General features: G+C 35.8%; 1 protein-coding gene across 1 annotated transcript in view; it reads left to right on the top strand.

The window, feature by feature from the left end:
- The first annotated feature begins 3,167 nt into the window (after positions 1-3,167).
- The window catches only part of LOC116166228 (microtubule-associated serine/threonine-protein kinase 3-like), a 38,225-nt gene continuing 19,025 nt past the window's right edge, over positions 3,168-22,367 (top strand). Inside the window, exon 1 of the mRNA XM_031481094.1 lies at positions 3,168-3,876. Coding sequence (XP_031336954.1) covers positions 3,729-3,876 — 148 coding nt within the window. The 5' untranslated portion in view covers positions 3,168-3,728. The remainder of the gene's footprint in view (positions 3,877-22,367) is intronic.

Genomic DNA, 22,367 nt, shown 5'->3' with positions numbered 1-22,367 from the left:
TTATAAGTAAAAAAGTTTGCAATTCGGTTTATAAATGGTCGAGATGCGAACAGGGCACTGTGAATTTTGAATCGATTCGATTCAACTTTTGGCATTGCGTATTATATGGCTAAAGCTATGCCCATATTGAATTTAATGCAATTCAGTTCAAAACTAACGGAGATGTAAAAGCGATCGAACATTTCTAAACAAAGTTATCGTTCACACGGACAGATAGATGGACAGACAGACAAAGGAACAGACGGACAGACCAACAGGCAGACGACAGATAGCAATGCAAAATTATAAACGATCTCTAGGATCGTTAATAAACGGCAAAAGTGTAAAACTATGGAACATGTAAAAAACGGTTTTTTGTTTTTTTTACAATAACTTTTTGTAAGCGGTACACGGTAACGAATTCCTTCCTTGGTACAAGACTCGACACCATAACGAACCAAATAGCGAAAAAAGTAGAACAATAACTCTTAAGATAAAAAACTAGTAGCGTCGCAAAGTTAGCGGACGGACGGACGGACAAAGTGGCCACAATAGCGCATTTTTTTTTATTTTTGTGGAAATGCGCTAAAAAGTATAGGAAAAAAAAATCCTATTGTTACCATCTATCGGCAATAGGTATTAGCTTAGAGCAGAGCTGGGCAGAATACCTTCAAAAAGTATTTGAATACTAAATAGTAAATACCTACTTTACACAAATCAAAGGTATTTGAATACTAAATACTTTTACGTCCAGCACAAGCGAATACTAGATACAGATACATTGAAAAGTATTCAAATACTTAAAAAAATAAGTATTCAAATACTTTAGAATGTATTCGAATACTTTCAAAAGTATTCTAATACTATCAAAGGTATTCAAATACTATAAAAAGTATTCGAATACAGTAAAAAGTATTCAAATACTTGTCACTCAAATACATTAAAAATTTAAAATAGTATACTAGATAAAAGGCTTAATACTACTTAAAAAATCAAGTTATACTTTGTATGGGGTTAGCTTTTTTTTATATTTCTATTGTTATATACAAATTTAAGGGGAGTAAAAGCGTATTATTATTATTATCTTATTATTATATAGGAGGTACCTACCAGGACCTTGCTTACACCAGTTATATCCTTAAGAATACGTGTATCAGTTTTCAAAGCGATTGTACGTCGTGCACATGATACATACGCCTTTCTGAAATTAATCCTAGCGATTCTGGAACAGATCCGTTTGTGACCATCTTTCTGTCCGTGTGCATGATAGTTTGTTTAGAAACGTGCGATCGGATCGCTTGGAAAATTGGTACACATGGTCTTAAGAATATAAGAAAGGTCCCTATTGTTTTTAAGTTACGTAGACTATCGAGTCAAAAAGTTTCACTCCAGGATCGTTCGGTATTCAGTTGTATCGGATTTTTATATTTGATTTTGTGACAATGGAAACTTTCCCTAAACATTTCTAAATTGTTCTCAAATATTTGAATAACTTAAAAGTACTGCCTTTTTTTGAGGCCCGAAAAAAAAATTGTCTCAGATCGACCCGGAAAAAAAATTTTCTTATAGAATGTGGCCTGTAGAATCCATAATTTCAACAGTTCCAAGATTGGGCTACTAGTTCAAAAGTTACAGCCCTTTGAATTTTCTTTCGAAATTGGTTTCTAGTCTATAACTTTTTATTGAGAGGTCTAATCGAAAACGTACGAATTGTTTTGGATTCTACGCACCAAAATTAATAAGAAAAAGTGTTTTCCCGAGAAATTTTGGTGCAGTCGATTTTTGGTAAAAAGGGAAGGTTATACACTGCCTTTTTTTGAGCCCCGAAAAAAAATTGTCTCAGATCGACCCGGAAAAAAAATTTTCTTATAGAATGTGGCTTGTAGAATCCATAATTTCAAACAGTTCCAAGATTGGGCTACTAGTTCAAAAGTTACAGCCCTTTGAATTTTCTTTCGAAATTGGTTTCTAGTCTATAACTTTTTGCAAAATCTGTAGAGCAATTGTAGTTCAATGCCCCGGTTTTTGACTAACTAGTTTAAATATAATATTATTGATAAATTCTATGATGATATGTACAAGTGCGCCATCTCCTTGGTAATCGATACACTTTTTTCACGTTATAGTATTTTAAGTTTAATTGAGATGTCGCCACGTACGTAACTTCATTTGATATTGCTTTTGAATTTATGCGATTAATAGGTCTCCAGGTGCTTGAATAGGAATAATAAATAATGTTACATACTTATAATCTTCTGGTTTGTACTTATTGAATGTCTTGTTTAAACAGACGTTATCTTTTTGTAATGAGGTATTGGAACCGAAAACAATTATAGGTTCCGGTTCGGCACTACTTAGGTAGATTGTTTTTTAAGGGTTCACACGTACCGGTTCTGAGCTTTCAACAATTTTCGGTTTCCGTTCCTGTTTTTCGGTTCTGTAAGTTCGTAAAATATAAGATGCTGCCATTGCCATGCTTGGTTAGTAATATTGAACTACTAGATGTCTCTCCGCGCTTTAGTACTGTTGTATTAAAAAAACAACTGAAAATGATAACTAATTAATTAACCGCCGTGAAGAATAAAACAGGCCACCCTGTTACTTTATGATCCAAGAAGGAAGAACAATAGCGCATTTTCTGTAGCCAATAAATAGGTACCTGTTTTTCTACTCTAGACTAACCATGGATCGCTTAAAGGTCCGTGAAACTATCATAAATACCTATCTAAGTACATATAAGATTGGAACAATAGCCCAGCATTGCTTACAAAATAAAAAAAAAACCGACCAGATCTTACTGATGGTGGTGTCAAACTTGAAACACAAATTGCGAGTTAAATGGGATGGGATCAGTGGGGTGAACGGGACATCGGAAGCGGGTACCAACAAAAGGAATGCGGTAGTCCCCGACAAGACCTTACTAATGGTGGAGTCAAAACTGGCTAATAGAATACTGATCTGCCACACAAAAATGCGCTGAAGTCCCTTCGATCTCGCAGGACGACTTGAATACTTTTTTATCTTACTAGCGGTAATTATAGGCAACACAGAGTACATTCGGGCGTTTGAACGGTTGCCGAGATCAACGATTTAAGGGGTAAATAATCCCCACCTTACTCCGGTACCGATCCATATTGTTTACAATTACACAATGGCTTAAAAACAACAATAATAGAATGTTGTGGACTCCGACCTACTATACTTTGTCAGTCTACGTTGACATAAATGGATTCATTGTGTTGAAATTTAAACCGCAGATTTGAAAATGACGAATGACTTTCGGTCCACCATCTTGTGTAATAATAGACATTTCGGCGGAACTGTACGAGTGGTGATGTAGTGATTAACGAAATTAATCGCTGTATCGTTACCGTAACAAAATAAACATGCCTATGCCTACAGTTTGTTACAATTTACGACGCGAGCATATCGCCATAAAAACGATGTCAGGGTTGGGTTTTGCAACATCAATGAAAGCGACGACTTTCTAGTTGAGCATGCGTTGGTGAGAACTGTACCTTCAAATAACCAGATGTGTATAAATTTATTATGTGCTTACGTTCGTGAATATATCTGTCAAAATGGGGGTGAATTTCTTATTGTGGCACTGGGATCGTCAATAAAAAGTTCGGCTTAGTGTTAAGTGTAAAAAGGACTGGATCCTAAGGTATGGAGGTAACGGAATTATTATTGCTTCGTGCTCGTGCCCAACAATAGACGGGGGCGGGTGGACATAAAGAATAAAATACATGGAGGACATCAGGGTTAAACCGCGGATACGTTCGAACTCCGCGAGGGTTTTGCTTTTTGACGAACCCGTCGATTCTGCATCCCGTTCGAAATGCCCGTCTTCAGAAGCAGTTTTAAATACCCATCCCGCAAATGTCACACAATTAGGTAAGTTATTACTTACATATTATTCGAGATGAGATATTATTATAGATAGATTGCCCACTTTTTCTAATTCTGCTATTGTTATACGTAACAAACGCTTGTTTATTGTACGATAAAAAATAACCTGTTACTGAAAAACGATCATTTCAATCGCCAATAGGTATTTACTTCTACTGTTTTGATAATAGCCGGTTATGAGTCATACAACAATTACCTATCGGTTTGGTTTTGTCCGAAAATGGAAAATTGATTTGCTTAGAATTGTGCCAGCTTATTTACTTCCCTTTGTAAGAGCTATAACAATTTCAGGAGGCCTCTTTTATTAGGTTATTTAAGCTCTTCCAGAGTTAGTCATAAAATTAAGTTTGAAAATATGGGGGTGAAAGGCGCATTTTTATTTTAATTGGAGTAACGAGAAAAATTGTACCACAACTCATACAACTAAAAAAGTGAGTAAATAAAATAGAATCTGTAAAATTTAACAAAAAAAAAGGCGGCCAAAAAATTTAATGTTGGCGTTGAAATTTCGATAAACCCATGTGTCCACCACTAAGTGGGTTAAAACCTCGGAAATTTTGGACTTCTGAGCCCGCGCTGCGAATAGTTTCGCCGTAAATGTCCAAAATATGGTAAAAATGGTATCGATTTCGTTAGAAATACAACCAAGGGTACGAATTTAATGCAGTGTACCTACATGTATTTTGAATAAAATCATTATCATTGGGGACCATTCGATGTGATCCATAGACTTTTTTGGTACCCGATCTTCTAAAAGATGTTAAATCGATTTCGTCGGGAAAATAACCTAATACGCAAAACATGCAATAGTTGTGTTTTAATCACGGATCCGATTTTACTGAGAAAAAGACCAAATGTGCAAGATATGTCCACGTACTTCTTGATGCAATATAATTTTGACTCAAAACTGTTGGAATCGTTCGTATAAGTACCTACTTTATCGAGAAAAAAACCAAATTAAATGCTTATGGCCATGGTCCATATACTTTTTTTGGTTCCGATATGTTCTCGGCCAAAAGATCTCAAAATTTAGGTCGAGATTTAGGTTATGGGGAAAAAAGAGGAAAAAGAAGTGTACTCTTGATTTGGTTTTAAAACAGGGCACCAAGGATTGAATTACTCCTTACGATCATTCATCTCCGACACGTGTGACGCATTATTCAATAATTGTTATGTATTTTGCATTCGAAAATGCTGAAGTTTTTATCACGTATGTGTATTGCAGATGTTGAGGCAGTCGCAGTCAGACGGGAGAGATTCCATATCTAAAAATGTCCACAAAAGTTTGTGTGGAAGTGATTCCGGAAATGTTTCATAAGACGTTTAGAAGAACTTTGTTATAAAGGTGAAATTCTCATTTTTTTTGCTCATCTACTCTTGTACCGTGTATCTTATTTTGGTTGAGACTGCAGTGTATCTCGGCTGTTGTCGATGATAGAGACTTGAAGTTTTCGCGACTCTTTGTCACTTTTTTTTGTTAAACTTTTAATGCCAGAAATAGAATCAATCTAGCTAGGCGAGGGGGTAATACATGAGCAAAATGTTGTACGAAAGACTACCAGTTGCCACAGACTACCAGTGACTACAAGAGACTACCGCATGAATACCAGTGACTACTCCAGATTACCACACAGGTGGCAGCGAGATAAGTGCGGTCTGCGACCGATGTTGGGCAAGATCCTTTAATTCTAGATCTAGATCCAGATCAAAGATCCGCACCTAGATCAAGATCGTCCTAAAATGATCTAGATCCTTTATAGATCCTCCATAGGTAAATCTGATTTACATGGGTGGATTTGATTCATCATTCGGAAAATGCTTAGGTACTTATCTCATTCTGTGTAACCCCTTCAGGTTTTACTTTTATCTATGCAAAATTCGCAAAACAGCAAGAAAAATGATGCAAAAAAGTCCTTCTTTGAAAATTATAATAACCGCCTACATCTGAATTACCTACTACTTAAGGCAAAGTGGTGTGCTTGCCTACATAACAATAACGTGTGTTTCGGATAATTCGGGTAGACCCGGCGGCGGCATGCCCATGAATCAGTTGTACAGGGTGAGTTGAGGGGTGAGTCAACGATTGCGCGGAGTAACTTAATGCCTTGAAGATAAGACTTTTCGATAGAGCCTTTTGTATTATGATATGGTTGAATATTCTCCACATTTTAAAAATATTTGGAATTATACAGGGTGCGCCCACAAAGTAGGGCGCTCAAACGGTGCATTTTTAAATAGAACCCCCTGTATTTGAATGCATTTTTGAATTCTACGTGTAATTGTACGTCTTTTTTATTATATGGTTAATATCCGAAAAACTAGTAGTTTTAAAGGTAATTAGATTTGTAAGAAAAATTGGGCATTTGCAAGCGTCAGTACCTATATTGTCAAAATTATTAATTAAATTTTGATTCCAGGTTTTATATCTTTTATCCTGGGTTAAGTAAAAGTCAAATAAATACATCTACTATAAAACATTAAAAAAATAGCTTACAGGGGTTTTTTCTAGATCCAAAGTTACAAACCTTCATATTAAAAAATCTCACTTTTTTTAAATGGAACACCCTGTATATTTTTCTGTCATCATTTCGCTCCTCCAAAAACCTTTAACTCTTGATAATAATGTCCTATACCTATCTCTGATAGTTTTCGAAATATCTTGGTTTTCCTGGGTTTTATATTCTAATTTTAAATAAGTTATACAGGGTGACAATTTGAAAACTTACCACCCCCCATATCTTAGTAAATAAACGAGATATTTAAAAAAATCAAAATCCGTTTCGGTAATTCGGAGGGGGAATCACAACGACATAGTTGGCGACGCACCCCCTCACACCCCCTGCGCCCTAGCCATCTCGTTTATTTACTAAGATATGGGGGGTGGTAAGTTTTCAAATTGTCACCCTGTATGTACTTTACATACCTAATAGTGAGGTGGCCATGCAAAAAAAGGCAATTTTTATCTGCCTCGTTCAAAGCTAAAATCATATTTATTAATTCATTTTTCTAATAATTCATTTAAGTCTATAAAAACTGGAGAATAAATTTGATAGTAAAAACATAAACAAATATCTTGGTTTTTCTACTTTTTATATTTTAATCTGAAATAAGTTCTAATTTACATAATAACGAGGTGAATATAAAAAAAAAATGAAACTAATATCACTGACTGGATGACATTAGGAGTTAAATTAAATTTGCTTTATAGTCAAATGTTTTTACTTATTCTCCAGTTTTTGGACTTAAAATAGTTTGAAAAATAAATTAATCGATATGATTTTCGTTTTCGACGAGATAGATAAAAATTGCCTTTTTTTGCATGTCCACCTCACTATTATGTAAATTACATATAACGTATTTAAGATTAGAATATAAAAACCCAGGAAAACCAAGATATTTCGAAAACTATCAGAGATTGGTGTAGGACATTATTATCAAAAATTGAAGGTTTTTGGAGGATCTAAATGATGACAGAAAAATATACAGGGCGTTCCAGTTAAAAAAGTGAGATTGTTTAATATGAAGTTTTGTAACTTTGGGCCTACCAAGAAAAACACCCTGTAAGCTATATTTTTTATGTTTCATAGTAGATGTATTTATTTGACTTTTACTTAACCCGTGATAAAAGATATAAAACCTGGAATCAAAATTTAAGTAATAATTTTGACAATATACTAACGCTTGCAAATACCCAATTTTTCTTAAAAATCGAATTATCTTTAAAACTACTAGCTTTTCGGATATTAATCATCATATAATAAAAAAGACGTACAATTACACGTAGAATTGAAAAATGCATTCAAATACAGGGGGTTCTATTTTAAAAAATGTAGCATTTGGGCGCCCTACTTTGTGGGCGCACCCTATATAATTCCAAATATTTTTAAAATGTGGAGATTATTCAACCATATCATAATACAAAAGCACTCTATCGAAAAATCTTCAAGGCATTAAGTTACTCCGCGCAATCGTTGACTCACCCTGTACTGTAAACAGTTACCGATACTACCCCCTAAGCTAAACTACCCGTTGTGCTAATGACTATTCCCACTAAATCCCAAAAACTTGAATGGAACACTGTATTTTATTCTTTAAATATAGACAACGATTTACTTGTCCCTCGTAGTTACGTTTGTTTCTGAGATACGGGGAGATAAAAAGATTCTGGTTAGATTTTTTCAAAATTCAAAATGCCTGCACGTTTTGAAAATTTTCAAACGCGGTAAAAATGTCCTTGCTAGTGATGTCGATTTTTGAAAATGTTGTGAAGCGTTTTCTCAAAGCATCTATGGTTACGTTCTCGTTTTTTATGTGTCAGTCGAGGTGTCAGTGACGAACCCTCTGTGGGCGCGCAAATGGCTAGGGCTCTATGTCTACGACTATGAACGGAAAATTAATTTTGTTTTTTTAGTGAGAGAATCTCGGAGAGAATATAAAATATTAAAAGGCAAAAATTCAAAATATAAAAAAAAACACTTCGTCAACTCGGAACACAGAATCTGCACTAAAAATCCAACAATAAAATTGTCGTTGAGATCCCAAACCTTTTTCAACGACAATTTTATTTTTGGTTTTTTGGCTTAGTTTCCGTGTTCCGAGTTGACGAAAATTTTGAATTTTTGTATTAATCCAGTGTTTCATTTGCCAGTGTCCACGTCATCGTTCGTTGCTTACTTTTTAGGGGGAGGTCCGCTTTTGTTATATGCATAGCGCTGAATAATTTGTTTAAAAATTACGTTCACATTCATAATTTGCTCGAGCACTGATTTATATTCAAATACAATTGTTTTGTTTTGTATTTTTGGCCCATCAAATTTGAAAAGTATCCTTCTGTCAGTCTGTCGTAGGGCATTTACACTCTCAGGGGACGAAGAAAGTCTAGTAGAAACACCTTTACCTTGAATGCGTGCTCGAATGTGTGGACGAATTACACTGGACGCAGTTTGTAATAAATCGATGCTTGTAATTGGGTAGGAAAAAACAACTACGGCTCGTTAGTGGAGAAATTTTAATACCCAGCACTCTTGGTGTACATTCTTAAATTGCCTACAACTTTTCAAAAATGTGCACCGTACTTGGAAATATCTCGCAAAAAAACGTTGATTTTACATATGCTACCCCCGAGGCTACCCCTGTCTGGGGTGGCTACGGACTGACTTAATTGCTCTTTAGTAATGTAATAGGAAATTAATGATTAATTCCATTGGGCGGCAGTGCAAAGTAACTGTTAATTAATACTAGTATATGTTGATACTTCCAGTTCGCCATTTAAACGTGTTGTCACAATAGTGTTTGTTTTTTTCTACCTTGCGATTACAAAAGTTCTAATATTGTCCACATGGAAATTAACGTTACAAAATCTCGTTGTATGCCAAAAAATGCGTTTATTTTTACAATGATGTATACGTTTTAATCATTCAGCGACAACAGTTTTTAAGACGAGCCTACTCTACCACTTAATCGGTGAATCATTTCCCGCATCCGTCGGAATTTAAACTTTTTTTCCCGACCAATTGAATTTCCAATCAATCGATACTTCAAGGTCGCCCATTATCTGATATGTACTTTGCAATTTTGTGCTTGCGTAAACCTAGCGTTCTTAAAACCAACGATGCCCAAAAATGTTTTGTCGTTTCCTTTAATGGGGGTACCATTAAGATTGATTACGTAACGTAATTCCCTTTTCATTTCTAGACACGGCCGTAAAATCAATTAAGTTATCGGCCGACTTCGGCTCAACGGTGTGGAAAGCGAGCGGCATTTTTTATTGTATAATTAGTAATCACACGCACCACTCAATCAAGATTGTAAGTATCATTCTTATTACGTTGTTGCGGTATTGCTATGATTCAGTATTTGAAATTATCGTGGTCATTCAAGTCAAGGGCACGATCGTCGAAATTTAGAAGTGACTCTGCAAATGTAACTCTTGCTGAGATATTAAGGTGCACGGCACGTCCATAATGTAACTTGGTCCAATTTTGCCGGACTAAGATACTTGCAGTATCGGTTATCGCTACTTCGATTCTGAAACTGAATCACATAAGGACGCCTGAGATAATTAAAATTTTAATCACTATAATTGAAGCAAACATAAAACAAGTCGGTAGACTTCAGACTTTTTCATCTACTTGCGGCTAGGATGCATTACAAATAGTAACGGTCCTGATATACTGCCATGTGATACGTCTTATCTACTAATGTAGTGAAATGTACAGAAGTACAGATTATACGCAGTAAGTCTAATATAGTCCTAAAATGGGTAAGATTGTGACTTGATCGGAGGTTGGGAAGCGGGACCAATTAAAATAACGTAGGCGCATCACTTAAACTTTAGAAAGGAGAGCTGACTTCATAATTTACATTCTATTGTGCTATAGGAATCATCCTTATACTTGACCTATAAATACAGTTACCAAATCCATTTTATGCACCACTTAAAAATAGGCGCTATTTATTTATATATCGGAAATCTACGAGCAACGTAAATATTTTGATTGATGAAACATTACATAAGTAAGGCCAGTCCTAAGCTTTCAATGTCAAAAGCCCCTGTTTGGGAAAGATCAAGGTGGCGTGATATATATATTTTTACGGGGAGCGTAAGCAAAATTATTTTTGTTTTTTATTTACGTATTTTTCAACATGATGCCAACCTTTCTACATCTCGTGTCAGTCCGATCGCCCGACCTTTTAACGCATTTGGCCATAGCCAAGAAACTCCTTTTTAGTAAATGTGCCCAAATTGACCTACGCATTTTACGACATGCTAGTAAGTAACTAGGCCTTTCGATTTCACAGTTTCTGTAAATAACGCACACCACCTCGACATTTGACGATCTTAGTTTGAGTAATAATTCATCACCGTATTACCGTTTTCTAAGAGGAACTGTCTTATGGAAGTTGCAAAAAGTAAAGAACGTTGTATGACCTATTTTCTTCTCTGAATATTCTTACTGATCTTTTGTTACCATGATAGATTTAACCTCGGGTTTAACTATTCTCTGATCCATTGCGAATCATACTTGATGGTTGACATTCTTCAGGAACAACAGTGGTCCAGTATGACACCTCGTGGGACACCGCTGCAATGTATTCTTTACGAATTTTGGCCCGTATGAGATTAATGTGATTAGTAGTATCCGAGGGGGTAACATCTTCTCAAATTTTGTGACAGTATTGCGACAATCCCCATGATTTCCCCACGATTGCTGCGATTGCGACCACAATCCGGCGATTGCGATGGGATTGTCGGATTTTAGAGGATTGCATGTGATTATGAATGATTGCAGACGATTGTAAATGATTGCAGGTGATTGTGGGTGACTGACAAAGATTTTTGGTAGCTGCTCAAGTTGCTATACACGGGCATTACCTAAGCAAGATACATATTCATTTATATTGGCTATTAGGGAATCCTTAGTTGGTAACAGGTGCTTTTAAATACACAAATAAGAAGTTAAAAAAGTAATCGTAAACCTCGTCGTAAACAATTTATAAAAGGCGCATTACAATTGCATTCATTTCCCATACTGTAAGATGCAAGCAAACTTAAACTTAAAATTTCGTAAAAATCCGGCCACAAATAAGAAAGTTAGCGTTGCACATGTGCAATCCATTGTTGACGTGCTGCTTCAATTTCAGTTTATAAAAAGAACCCTACCCTAAAATTTCAGGGTATTTCTGGGCATGCGCAAAATTATTTGATTTGGCATTAGTTTCATCTTTATTCGAGATGCCTACATACAAAATTTCATTTAAATAACTTAACAAATAAAAAAAATCCATATTTATTAACTCAGCACTAGTTTTACTTTAGTCGAGATCGCCATCTACATCTCTAGCCTACATAAAAAGTTTCATTAAAGTATTTAACAAATAAAAAATGGATTGCGCAAATACAAAAGCTATCGTGCGCACGGACGGACAAACAGACAGACAGATACACTGACAGACGGGCATACAGACAGACAGCAATACAATACAATCTCAAAAAAATGGTTTTTTTACCATAACTTTTTTCGTAAGCGGCACAGAAAAAATTCCTTCCTTGGTGCAAATCTTGACAGCATAACGAACCAAATAACGAAAAAAGTAGAAAAACTAGGGACGGACGGGCAAAGTGACCACAATAGTAAATTTTTTAATTTTTGTGGAAGTCAAACTAAGTGGCATGTGCTCTTTTTGGGCCATTGTTAAAAAATGACACAATCTAAATTTGAAAACATTCGCTCGCTTACAGAGATACAAGGGAAAATCAAAAATTGTCAATATCAGATGAAAAGAGACACGAAAAAATGTTTATTACATAATTACTTGCTGGGTAATCTGCCGTTTTCAAAATAGGTTACATATACGATGTCCACAAAAAAACCTCATTTTTTAAATAGGACACCTTGTATGTTTTAATCTAAAAAGATAGCATATTAACATTTTCTTTTTTAATATATAACGCAATCGCAAAAAATTCAAAATTATTAAAAAAGAATTAAAACATTTTGAAATTTTTTGAAAAATCTAATATTGCACTTTTTAAATTTCTTTAGCGTTATATTTCTAGAAAGTGAATTTAATATGCTCTTTTTCGAATGAAATATACAGAGCATTCCACTGAAAAATGACGTTAGGTCTCGGGTTAGGTCCTATAACTTTTTTACCTGATCCCGTACACTTATTTTAAAACAGCAGATTATTCAACGTAAGAAAAATCTTTCTATATCTCCTTTAATAAATATAGGCTCATTCTGAGATTTACAATTTTTTGAATTTCCTACGTCCATTTTTAAATTGATGTATTTTAATCAAAAACTAACATATTAAGTATCTCTTTTCCAAAATATAACACTACAAAAATTCCATATTAATTTCAATAGGTTCAAAAGATTTAAAAAACCGAAAGATTCAAAATTTTTTTTGAAATTTTATTGTATTTATCAAATCGTTTGACCTTTTTTTAAATCTTTTTTGAACCCTTTTTGAATCATCCTTAGTGTATTATATTTTTTAAAAGTTAATATGCTATATTTGTAGATTGTTAAGCGGCAGATGAAAGCGATGTAAGCTTTATAGGGAAGTTGATGGTGTCCGCCTGGCCGTCCGTGAACACAATAACTGCCAAACTCTTGGACCGATTTGGTTCATGCCACAAGTAATAAGCCTATTGCAAATGGGTCAAATCCAATGACCCCCTTGGGGTCACGCCTCTCTGTCTGTGCCAAACGCTTGAACCTATTTTATAAATCAGATGTGCACATGCGCAAACTACGCAATGTCAACTTGCTTATGTATGGAGATATGTTTTGAAATTTTAACCACAGATGCTTCTAGTAAAGACAAGCATCTCGCAGATTGTAAGAGAGACGTGCGCAATGCTAAGTTTGTTATTTTTAAGAATATTTATGCCAGATCTTATTTTCCTTTCTACACATAAATAGTCCGTTATATGACCTTTCGGGAGGAACTGACCAATTCATGGAAAATGCGCCCAAGTTACTCGCCTTAAGGCAAAAACCTTTTTTCATTTTTCATACTATTTCTTCACACCTTGTTCCTTTACAACTCCTTTCCTAGCGCTCCTTTACCCTTGATCATTTTTCATCAATCATTCTTTATGCATCGCCGCTCTTCTTTAGCGCCTCTTTTATGCCAACGTCACATCTTTTTAATTTCTTTTTCGCGACTCTTTCACGCCTCTTGTTTCCTTTCGTCACATCCTTTCGCTTACCTATACCACCGTGCGCCTTCGGATTACTCTCGCCCTTTTCCATTACCATTTCCACGTTTCTTGCTAGCCTGCTCCATCTTCCTTTTCACCCTTTTTTAACATTCAAGTTGATTTTCTGTATACCTTTTACTACTTCCTCATATCTCTTCCGTACCCTCGTCCGTACCTTTCAAGCAACTTATTATTACACCTCTATCCTGCATCCTCCTCCTGCAATCTCCCCCTCGCCTCTTTCTTTGACGTCTGCTCAAAGCTACTTCTTGAATCCTTACGCCTTCTTCCCATCTTCTTCCGCCACCATTCAGAGTCCCTTCGCTTCATTTATTATCACACCATAATTCGATTTTTAAGAATACTTTTACACTATATACATTATACCATTGTTTTTCCCTTCCCGCTTATTTTACGCCTCCTCCTTTCTTCACACCATTCATTTCAAACGTATCGAATTCAAAATGACACCAATTTATGTTCCTGAGGTGATAAAATGAAATATTAAGTAAACCACAGGGAATAATTAACACTTTCAGCTAAATAATTCACGTGGGCTGGTCGCATATTTGGGCAATTACAATAACTCACGTTGGCCGAGCCCCTAATTTCGCAAAAACTACATTTTAGGTAAAACAAAGTAGTGAAGAAAAACGCAACGCATAATTGCGGCAATTTTAATTGGTGAACTGATGGAAAACGCAATTTATTTCGAGGCTACGTGCAAATTATTATGTCTTGAATTCAATTAATAAATGTTCAATGAAAAGACATTACGTTGGAGATTCTGCCCCCGCCTCCCTCTACATGTTTTGAGACATAAGCGAGCTCGTAAGCGAGTAGTTTGCTTTTATTAGAAAGGGGTGGTCCGAGGGGTGGTCTCACGGGTGGTACATGTTACTAGTTCAGAAATATCGCACCACCAATGAGAAATAGAGTTAATCTACACCGAAAACAACATTTAGTAATGAGACTTATAAGTTTTTGTATGGATACCAGAGGCTTTATCGTGCCAACCAGTAGTCTGTAACATGGTTTTTCCCCAACACCATTTTTTGAGTATTTCTCTCGATGTTTCTCAACAAGAAATGTGGAAATTTTTTTTGCCATCGCTTGTAGAATATTTCTGTTGGCGCGTTTCCAAATGAATTTCTCATTGTAATTCAATTATTGCTTGAAAGTCGATTTTGGGATTTTGAATCTACACAGGCCGGAAAATGCATTAACATACATATTTTACTAAGAAAAATTGCTGTTCAAATTTGATTTGTTTTCTGAATCCAAATTGTAAATTGCGTCCAGAATGCTAAGTCAAAAGGTTTACTTGCTTGCACTTCATTCTGTCTCTCGCATAGTTAAAAAAAAGCACAGTGAGGTTTTAGGTTAACGTGGTTCTCTTTGGGGCAATTTTGTGTAAGGGATTGTCTCAAAATCTCTACAAACCGTAAACAAACTATATTTACTTAACGAGATATATTCGGAGTATAATTCTGTCACATGTTTATGCGCCAGTTTGTTGTCTTATTATCATGTGGGAATCTACTGATAATTATTACTTCTCGTCGTGCTTTAGCTAAAGATTTAAAAAAAGGTGTTGTGGGAAATATTGGTTTACACCCTAGGAGATCCTCTTCTCTTGGATTACGCCAGATGATGATATCAAAGACCTTGGACATATATTTAGCTAATTGTAAACAATGTTATTGAGAAATGTTGTCTCTTGTCGTATGAATGGTGTTTGTTTGAAATAGAGCGTTTCGGAATAGGTAAACAAGAAGTTATTGACAAAATGATGGAAAGGTTCGGTATTGCGCAAAAAACTTCGTCCTCTTTTAGCTTGTTCTTGTCTTGGCAAATATGACGATTTTGATGAGGGCATTTTCTCTTTGCCGCAAAGGACTTTAGGTACGGATAAAAGTTTAAAGGTGGGTACACACGACGCCGATTTATCGCAGCCATTTGACTGCTCAGTCAGTTTGTGCAGTTTTATCTTACTTTTGCACGAAAATTAGAGGACACTGGTTGGTCGGTACAATAAGCGATCAAACGGTGCCCCCCCCCCCCTAGAGATCCGATGTTTCCTTTCCTATAATTATCATAGGATCTTCGTGCGCTAGAGGGAGGAGAGTTCCCTACCCACGGACTTCTGGTGTGACATTCAATAGCCCCTTCCCCAAAAAGTATGATACAAGTGCCAAAAGCACTAATTATTTCTGAAAGAATGTCCAATCGTAACCGGGGGGTCTGGATACAGATCCGATGTTCCCTTTCCTATAATTATCACAAGATTTTCGTGCGCTAGAGGGAATGGCTTCGACCCCCTAGTGATACATTCTTCGTCGTGATTTTCTTCCTTTTTGCACGAAATACGCGGAGCTATCGCAAATGCGTCGTTAACTAACGCGCGTATTTTTTTTTATAATTTTATATATGCGCATTCGCTACGAGGGAAAAATGGCCGAAATTATACAAGCTAAGAATCTTGCGGTTAATATAAAAAACTGAGAGCAGGGACGGACTGGGTAACTGCGGGCCAGGTGGAATTGCATAGGTTACAGGCCATTAAAGTATTAGTGTAGTAATGAAGGGGGCGGGGGGGGGGGGGGGAGCTCTGAGGTGCACCACAAAAACATTTTAAAGTACTCCTTTCTCGAAAATAAATTACCATACAGTTTTTTTTAATTGCAGCTGATAATTAAAAGTAACAAAATATACAATCCACACGAGGTGCGTCGCCTATCATTGTATTTCAGCACTTTCATGCTACAACAAAAAATGATAAATTCATTTGTAAAACACTTCAATTAAAACAGAATTTTTTAACAACCTAACATCAACCCCAATTAGAGAAACGTGTTAATAATTAATTTATTAATAGTCCCAGAAGCTAAATACAGCACATACTTATAAATTTCCAACGGGCCATTATGATCTACAGGCTAGGTGGCAATCGCCACCCGCCCCCCCGTGCCAGTCCGTTTTTTTTCCCGAGAAATTTTGGTGCAGTCGATTTTTAGTAAAAAAGGAAGGTAATAACTGCTTCTTTTTGAGCCCCGAAAAAAAAATTGTCTCAGATCGCCCCGGAAAAAAATTTTTATTATAGAATGTGGCCTGTAGAATCCATAATTTCAAACAGTTCCAAGATTGGGCTACTAGTTCAAAAGTTACAGCCCTTTGAATTTTTTTTCGGAAATTGGTTTCTAGTCTATAACTTTTGATTGAGAAGTCTGATCGAAAAAGTACGAATTGTTTTGGATTCTACGTACCCAAATTAATAAGAAAAGTGTTTTCCCAAGAAATTTTGGTGTAGTCGATTTTTGGTAAAAAAGGAAGGTTATACACTGCCTTTTTTTGGCCCGAAAAAAAAATTGTCTCAGATCGACCCGGAAATAATTTTTTTTTATAAATGTGGCCTGTAGAATCCATAATTTCAAACAGTTCCAAGATTGGGCTACTAGTTCAAAAGTTACAGCCCTTTGAATTTTTTTTCGAAATTGGTTTCTAGTCTTATAACTTTTGATTGAGAAGTCTGATCGAAAAAGTACGAATTGATTTGGATTCTACGCACCCAAATTAATAAGAAAAAGTGTTTTCCCGAGAAATTTTGGTGTAGTCGATTTTTGGTAAAAAAAAGGAAGGTTTATACACTGCCTTTTTTTGAGGCCTGAAAAAAAAATTGTCTCAGATCGACCCGGAAAAAAATTTTCTTATAGAATGGGGCCTGTAGAATCCATAATTTCACACAGTTCCCAGATTGGGCTACTAATTCAAAAGTTACAGCCCTTTAAATTTTCTTTCGAAATTTGTTTCTAGTCTATAACTTTTGATTGAGAAGTCTGATCGAAAAAGTACAAATTGATTTAGATTCTACGCACCAAAATTAATAAGAAAAAGTGTTTTCCCGAGAAATTTTGGTGCAGTCGATTTTTTGTAAAAAAAGGAAGGTTATACACTGCCTTTTTTTGAGGCCGTAAAAAAAATTGTCTGAGATCGACCGGGAAAAAACATTTTCTTATAGAATTTGGCCCGTAGAATCCATAATTTCAAACAGTTCCAAGATTGGACTACTAGATCAAAAGTTACAGCCCTTTGAACTTTTTGTCCAAATTTGTATTTAGTCTATAACTTTTGATTGAGAGGTCTGATCGAAAAAGTACGAAATTGATTTGGATTCTACGCACCCAAATTAATAAGAAAAAGTGTTTTCCCGAGAAATTTTGGTGTAGTTGAATTTTGGTAAAAAAGGAAGGTTATACACAGGGGCGGACTGGGTACTTAGTATTAGTGTAGTAATGAAGCTGGCGAGGGGGGGGGGTAGCTCTGAGGTGCACCACAGAAACATTTTAAAGTACTCCTTTCTCGAAAATCAATTACCATACAGTTTTTTTTAAATTGCAGCTGATAATTAAAAGTAACAAAATATACAATCCACACGAGGTGCGTCGCCTATCATTGTATTTCAGCACTTTCAAAATACTACGACAAAAAATGATAAATTCATTGTAAAACACTTCAATTAAAACAGAATTTTTTAACAACCTAACATCAACCCCAATTAGAGAAACGTGTTAATAATTTATTAATAGTGCAAGAAACTAAATACAGCACATACTTATAAATTTCCAACGGGCCATTATGATCTACAGGCTAGGTGGCAATCGCCACCCGCTCCCCCGTGCCAGTCCTCCCCGGATTGAGAGTCGTTTATTATCAATACATTTTTTGTGTAATCACGTATAACGTAGGTATAGGCTAGGATCTCAGCAATGCCTTTGAATAGCACGTACCTTATCTATAAAGTAATAAAGTCATACGTGTTCAGAAAATTTAATCATCGTTACGGTACCTTCTCGTTTCGTAACTCCTAATCAGGTCGCTGAAGTTGGCAATACAAGTATAGGTATGAACTCAAAAATCGTTTTCCATTCTCAACTAATTAGCTTAAAAAAATTACTCTAGATTTTGAGCTTTTCAATGTGACAGATCTCACTGTTTGAGCTCAAGCCAGAGGCATACAGCTCATAATTTGCTGCTAATTAGTTCGTGATTATGTGTTCATTACATGCCTAATGCATTTTTTTGCCGTTACATTGTCGATTATTAGTTGTGCAAACATACTTTTGCCTCGACTTTTGCTTTATCTTTTCTGTCAGCATAACACCGATTCTCCAATCATTTCTTCGACAAAACTCACATGGATGGTCTCCTGAATACGGGGTCGGTGTCTTCAACATGGCATTGCTCAATTGAAAAACTCGTTGGCTTATCCGACCGGCTTTTTGGATCAGTTGGCAGTGAAAAACGCCAACGATACGCCACAATAGTTAACAAGTTAAAAAGGTAATCGTAAACGATTTATAAACAGTGCATTTCCACTTGCATTAATTCCCATTTGTAAGATGCAATTTAAGTTAAAGTCGTAAAAATCCGGCCACAAATATGAAAGATAGCGTTGCATAGGTGCAATCCATTTTTGACGTGCTACTTCTATTTCAGTTTATAAGAAGAATTTCATTTCAATGCTTTTCTAAATAAGAAAGTTGGAACTGCGCATGCGCAAAACCAAATTTTGAAATTGGCGTTTGATTTTCCTTTGTTTCAAGTGGCTATGTATCAAATTTAATTTAAATACTTGCATAAATAAAAAAGTTGGCACTGCGCATGCGCAAATCCAAACTTTGAAACTGGCGTTAGATTTTCCTTTATTTCAAGTGCCTATGTATCGAATTTCGTTTAAATACTTTTATAAATAAAAAAGTGCAATTCGGTTTATGCGAAAAGGGCACTGTGAATTTTGAATCGATTCTACTTAACTTTGGGCATTGCGTATTATATGGCTGAAGCTATGCCCATATTAAATTTCATGAAATTCAGTTCATAACTAACGGAGATGTCAAAGCGATCGGACATTTTTGAACAAAGTTATCGTTCACACGGACAGATAGAGGGACAGACCAACAGACAGACTACAGACAGCAATACAAAATTATAAACGATCTCTAGGATCGTTAATAAACGGCAAAAGTGTAAAATTATGGAACATGTAAAAAACGGTTTTTTGTTTTTTTACAATAACTTTTTTAGCAATAGACGCAGAAAATATTCCTTCCTTGGTGCAATCCTCGACACCATAACGAACCAAATAACGAAAAAAGTAGAACAATAGCTCTTAAGATAAAGAACTAGTATAGCGTTTCAACGAACGGACGGACGGACAAAGTGGCCACAATAGCGCATTTTTTTTAAATTTTTGTGGAAATGCGCTAAAAAGGCGGAATATGAATTCACGTACCCAGCAGTGGCAGCTTTGATGTCTTAATATGCATAACTAATTTGTTATTCAAATAACTAAGACTTAAAATTAATGTTCCTCACACTATAGTTGACAACATTTATACATAACCGTATTTTTTGCTAATTATAAACAATGAAAAACGAAAAGCATGATTCACGCGCTCTGTAGAGATAGTTTTGATGTCTGAATTTGCATAAACAATTTGTTACTCAAATAATTATTTTACTAGGTACCGAATTTATTACGAACTGTAGGTAAATAATGAAAGAAGACAGCGAATAAATGACGTTGTTATTTGCGCTACAATTGACAACAACTTGTAACCGAGTGTGTTGCTATAAACAATGGAAAATTAAGAAATTAAGAATTAATCCACATGCTTCAACAAATATGATTATATACAAATTGTTGTTAATTGTAGCGGAAAAAGCAATTTTACAAAATAATAATTTAAGCAACAGATGGTGTATTCAGATGATCTAAATCGAAAGAAACCAACACCCACCAGCGGGCTTGTCGTGGATGACATCGATTAATTTTCATTAAAACAGCCCACTAGGGGAGCCCAAGGGAAAAAGCACTGTAGAATTTTCGCAATTTTTGTTTTTTGCTCTAATCTACAATTTCGTGCATGAGCATCCCTCGCACCCTCGCTCGCACCATTGCATTGAACAAGATTTTCTTTTGTTCGTGAAACCCCTCCCTTGTATTCCCCACACCTGCTCATCGCCACTACCCCCTTTTTCCTTAGTTCTCTTATTTTCGCATTTCCCCATTGTTTCTTTGCATTTGGTAGCCTAAACATTTATTTCTGTAACCTCTTTTATTTTTTCCTCCCTCCGCTTTCCATTCCATCTTTCTTTTCCTTCCAACTCCATTCCGAAATCACATCATCTTCGACTTTTCTACATTTAACTCCATTCCTTTCCCAATCATTTCCTTCATTTGTTGTACCTCTGTTGTCATTATTACTGCCAGACACCATAATTTTTCTTTTTCCCTTATGATCCCTTCATCGTGGCTCTTTTTCCATGTCTCGTATGTAGAGATTAAATAAGGTTGGGCTAAGTGGGGATCCCTGTCTTAGTCCTTTACATGCGCAAATTACTTTAGACTCCTTCCCTTCTATTATTACCCTCAATCTTAGCAGTGGCGTACGTAGAAATGTATTCTGGGGGGGGGGGGGGGATTAAACAAGTTCGTGGCACATACAGTCACCCAGTGCGTACTAGAAGGGGGTGGGGGTAAGAAATAGAAATTGGGTTCCAGGTTGCTGATACTGGTAGTCATTTATCTATTTATTATTGTACAGGCGAAAAAGATTAGATTAGAACGGTATTTTATTTCTTACTGCTGACAGGCCCCTTTATTGCTTTTGCTTTAATTAGTCAACGAAAACTTTGAATAAGTAATAGGTATATTTTTGGGCAAAAAACCAATTTCGACAAAAAATTCAAAGGGCTGTAACTTTTGATCTAGTAGTCCGATCTTGGAACTGTTTGGAATTATGGATTCTACAGGCCACATTCTAGAAGAAAATATTTTTTTCCGGTCGATCTGAGACAATTTTTTTTTCTGGGCAAAAAAAAAGGCAGTTATTACCTTCCTTTTTTACCAAAAATCGACTGCACCAAAATTTCTCGGGAAAAAACTTTTTCTTATTAATTTGGGTGCGTAGAATCCAAAACGAGTCGTACTTTTTCGATTAGACGTCTCCATCAAAAGTTATGGGCAAAAAACCAATTTCGACAAAAAATTCAAAGGGCTGTAACTTTTGATCTAGTAGTCCGATCTTGGAACTGTTTGAAATTATGGATTCTACAGACCACATTCTATAAGAAAATATTTTTTTTCCGGTCGATCTGAGACAATTTTTTTTCTGGGCAAAAAAAAGGCAGTTATTACCTTCCTTTTTTCCCAAAAATCGACTGCACCAAAATTTCTCGGGAAAAAACTTTTTCCTATTAATTTGGGTGCGTAGAATCCAAAACGATTCGTACTTTTTCGATTAGACGTCTCAATCAAAAGTTATGGGCAAAAAAAGTTAATCTTAGTTCTCCATATAGTTCCTTGATTCTGCCCTTTAACTCCTTGTCTATTTTCTTATCTTCCATAATTTTTCCCTTTCCACTTTGCCAAACGCTGCTTTTTAAATCTATGAAAAATCCAAACACCTTTCCCCCTTTTTTCCAGTTCCTTTTCCACCAATCTATGTAATATATATACACAGTCCATCTTTCCCCTGCCTTTTCTGAAGTCCATTTTCGCCATAGTCTCGCCTCTTGAAAATCGACACCACTACCCCTTCCCCTTCCTTCTATTCTTCGGGAAAACCCCCTCCATAACTTGTTTACTAGATTCCGGATCCTTTCCTTGACCCTATCTGTGTCGAAAATCCAAGCATCATTTTCTCATCTCCTTCAGCTTCCTCTCTTCTCACCTCTTTCATAACCTTTTTCTCCTGTT

The sequence above is a fragment of the Photinus pyralis genome, unplaced genomic scaffold, assembly GCF_008802855.1.
Source record: "Photinus pyralis isolate 1611_PpyrPB1 unplaced genomic scaffold, Ppyr1.3 Ppyr1.4_LG3a, whole genome shotgun sequence".
NCBI lineage: Eukaryota > Metazoa > Arthropoda > Insecta > Coleoptera > Lampyridae > Photinus > Photinus pyralis.
This window is presented reverse-complemented; position numbering and strand designations above follow the sequence as displayed.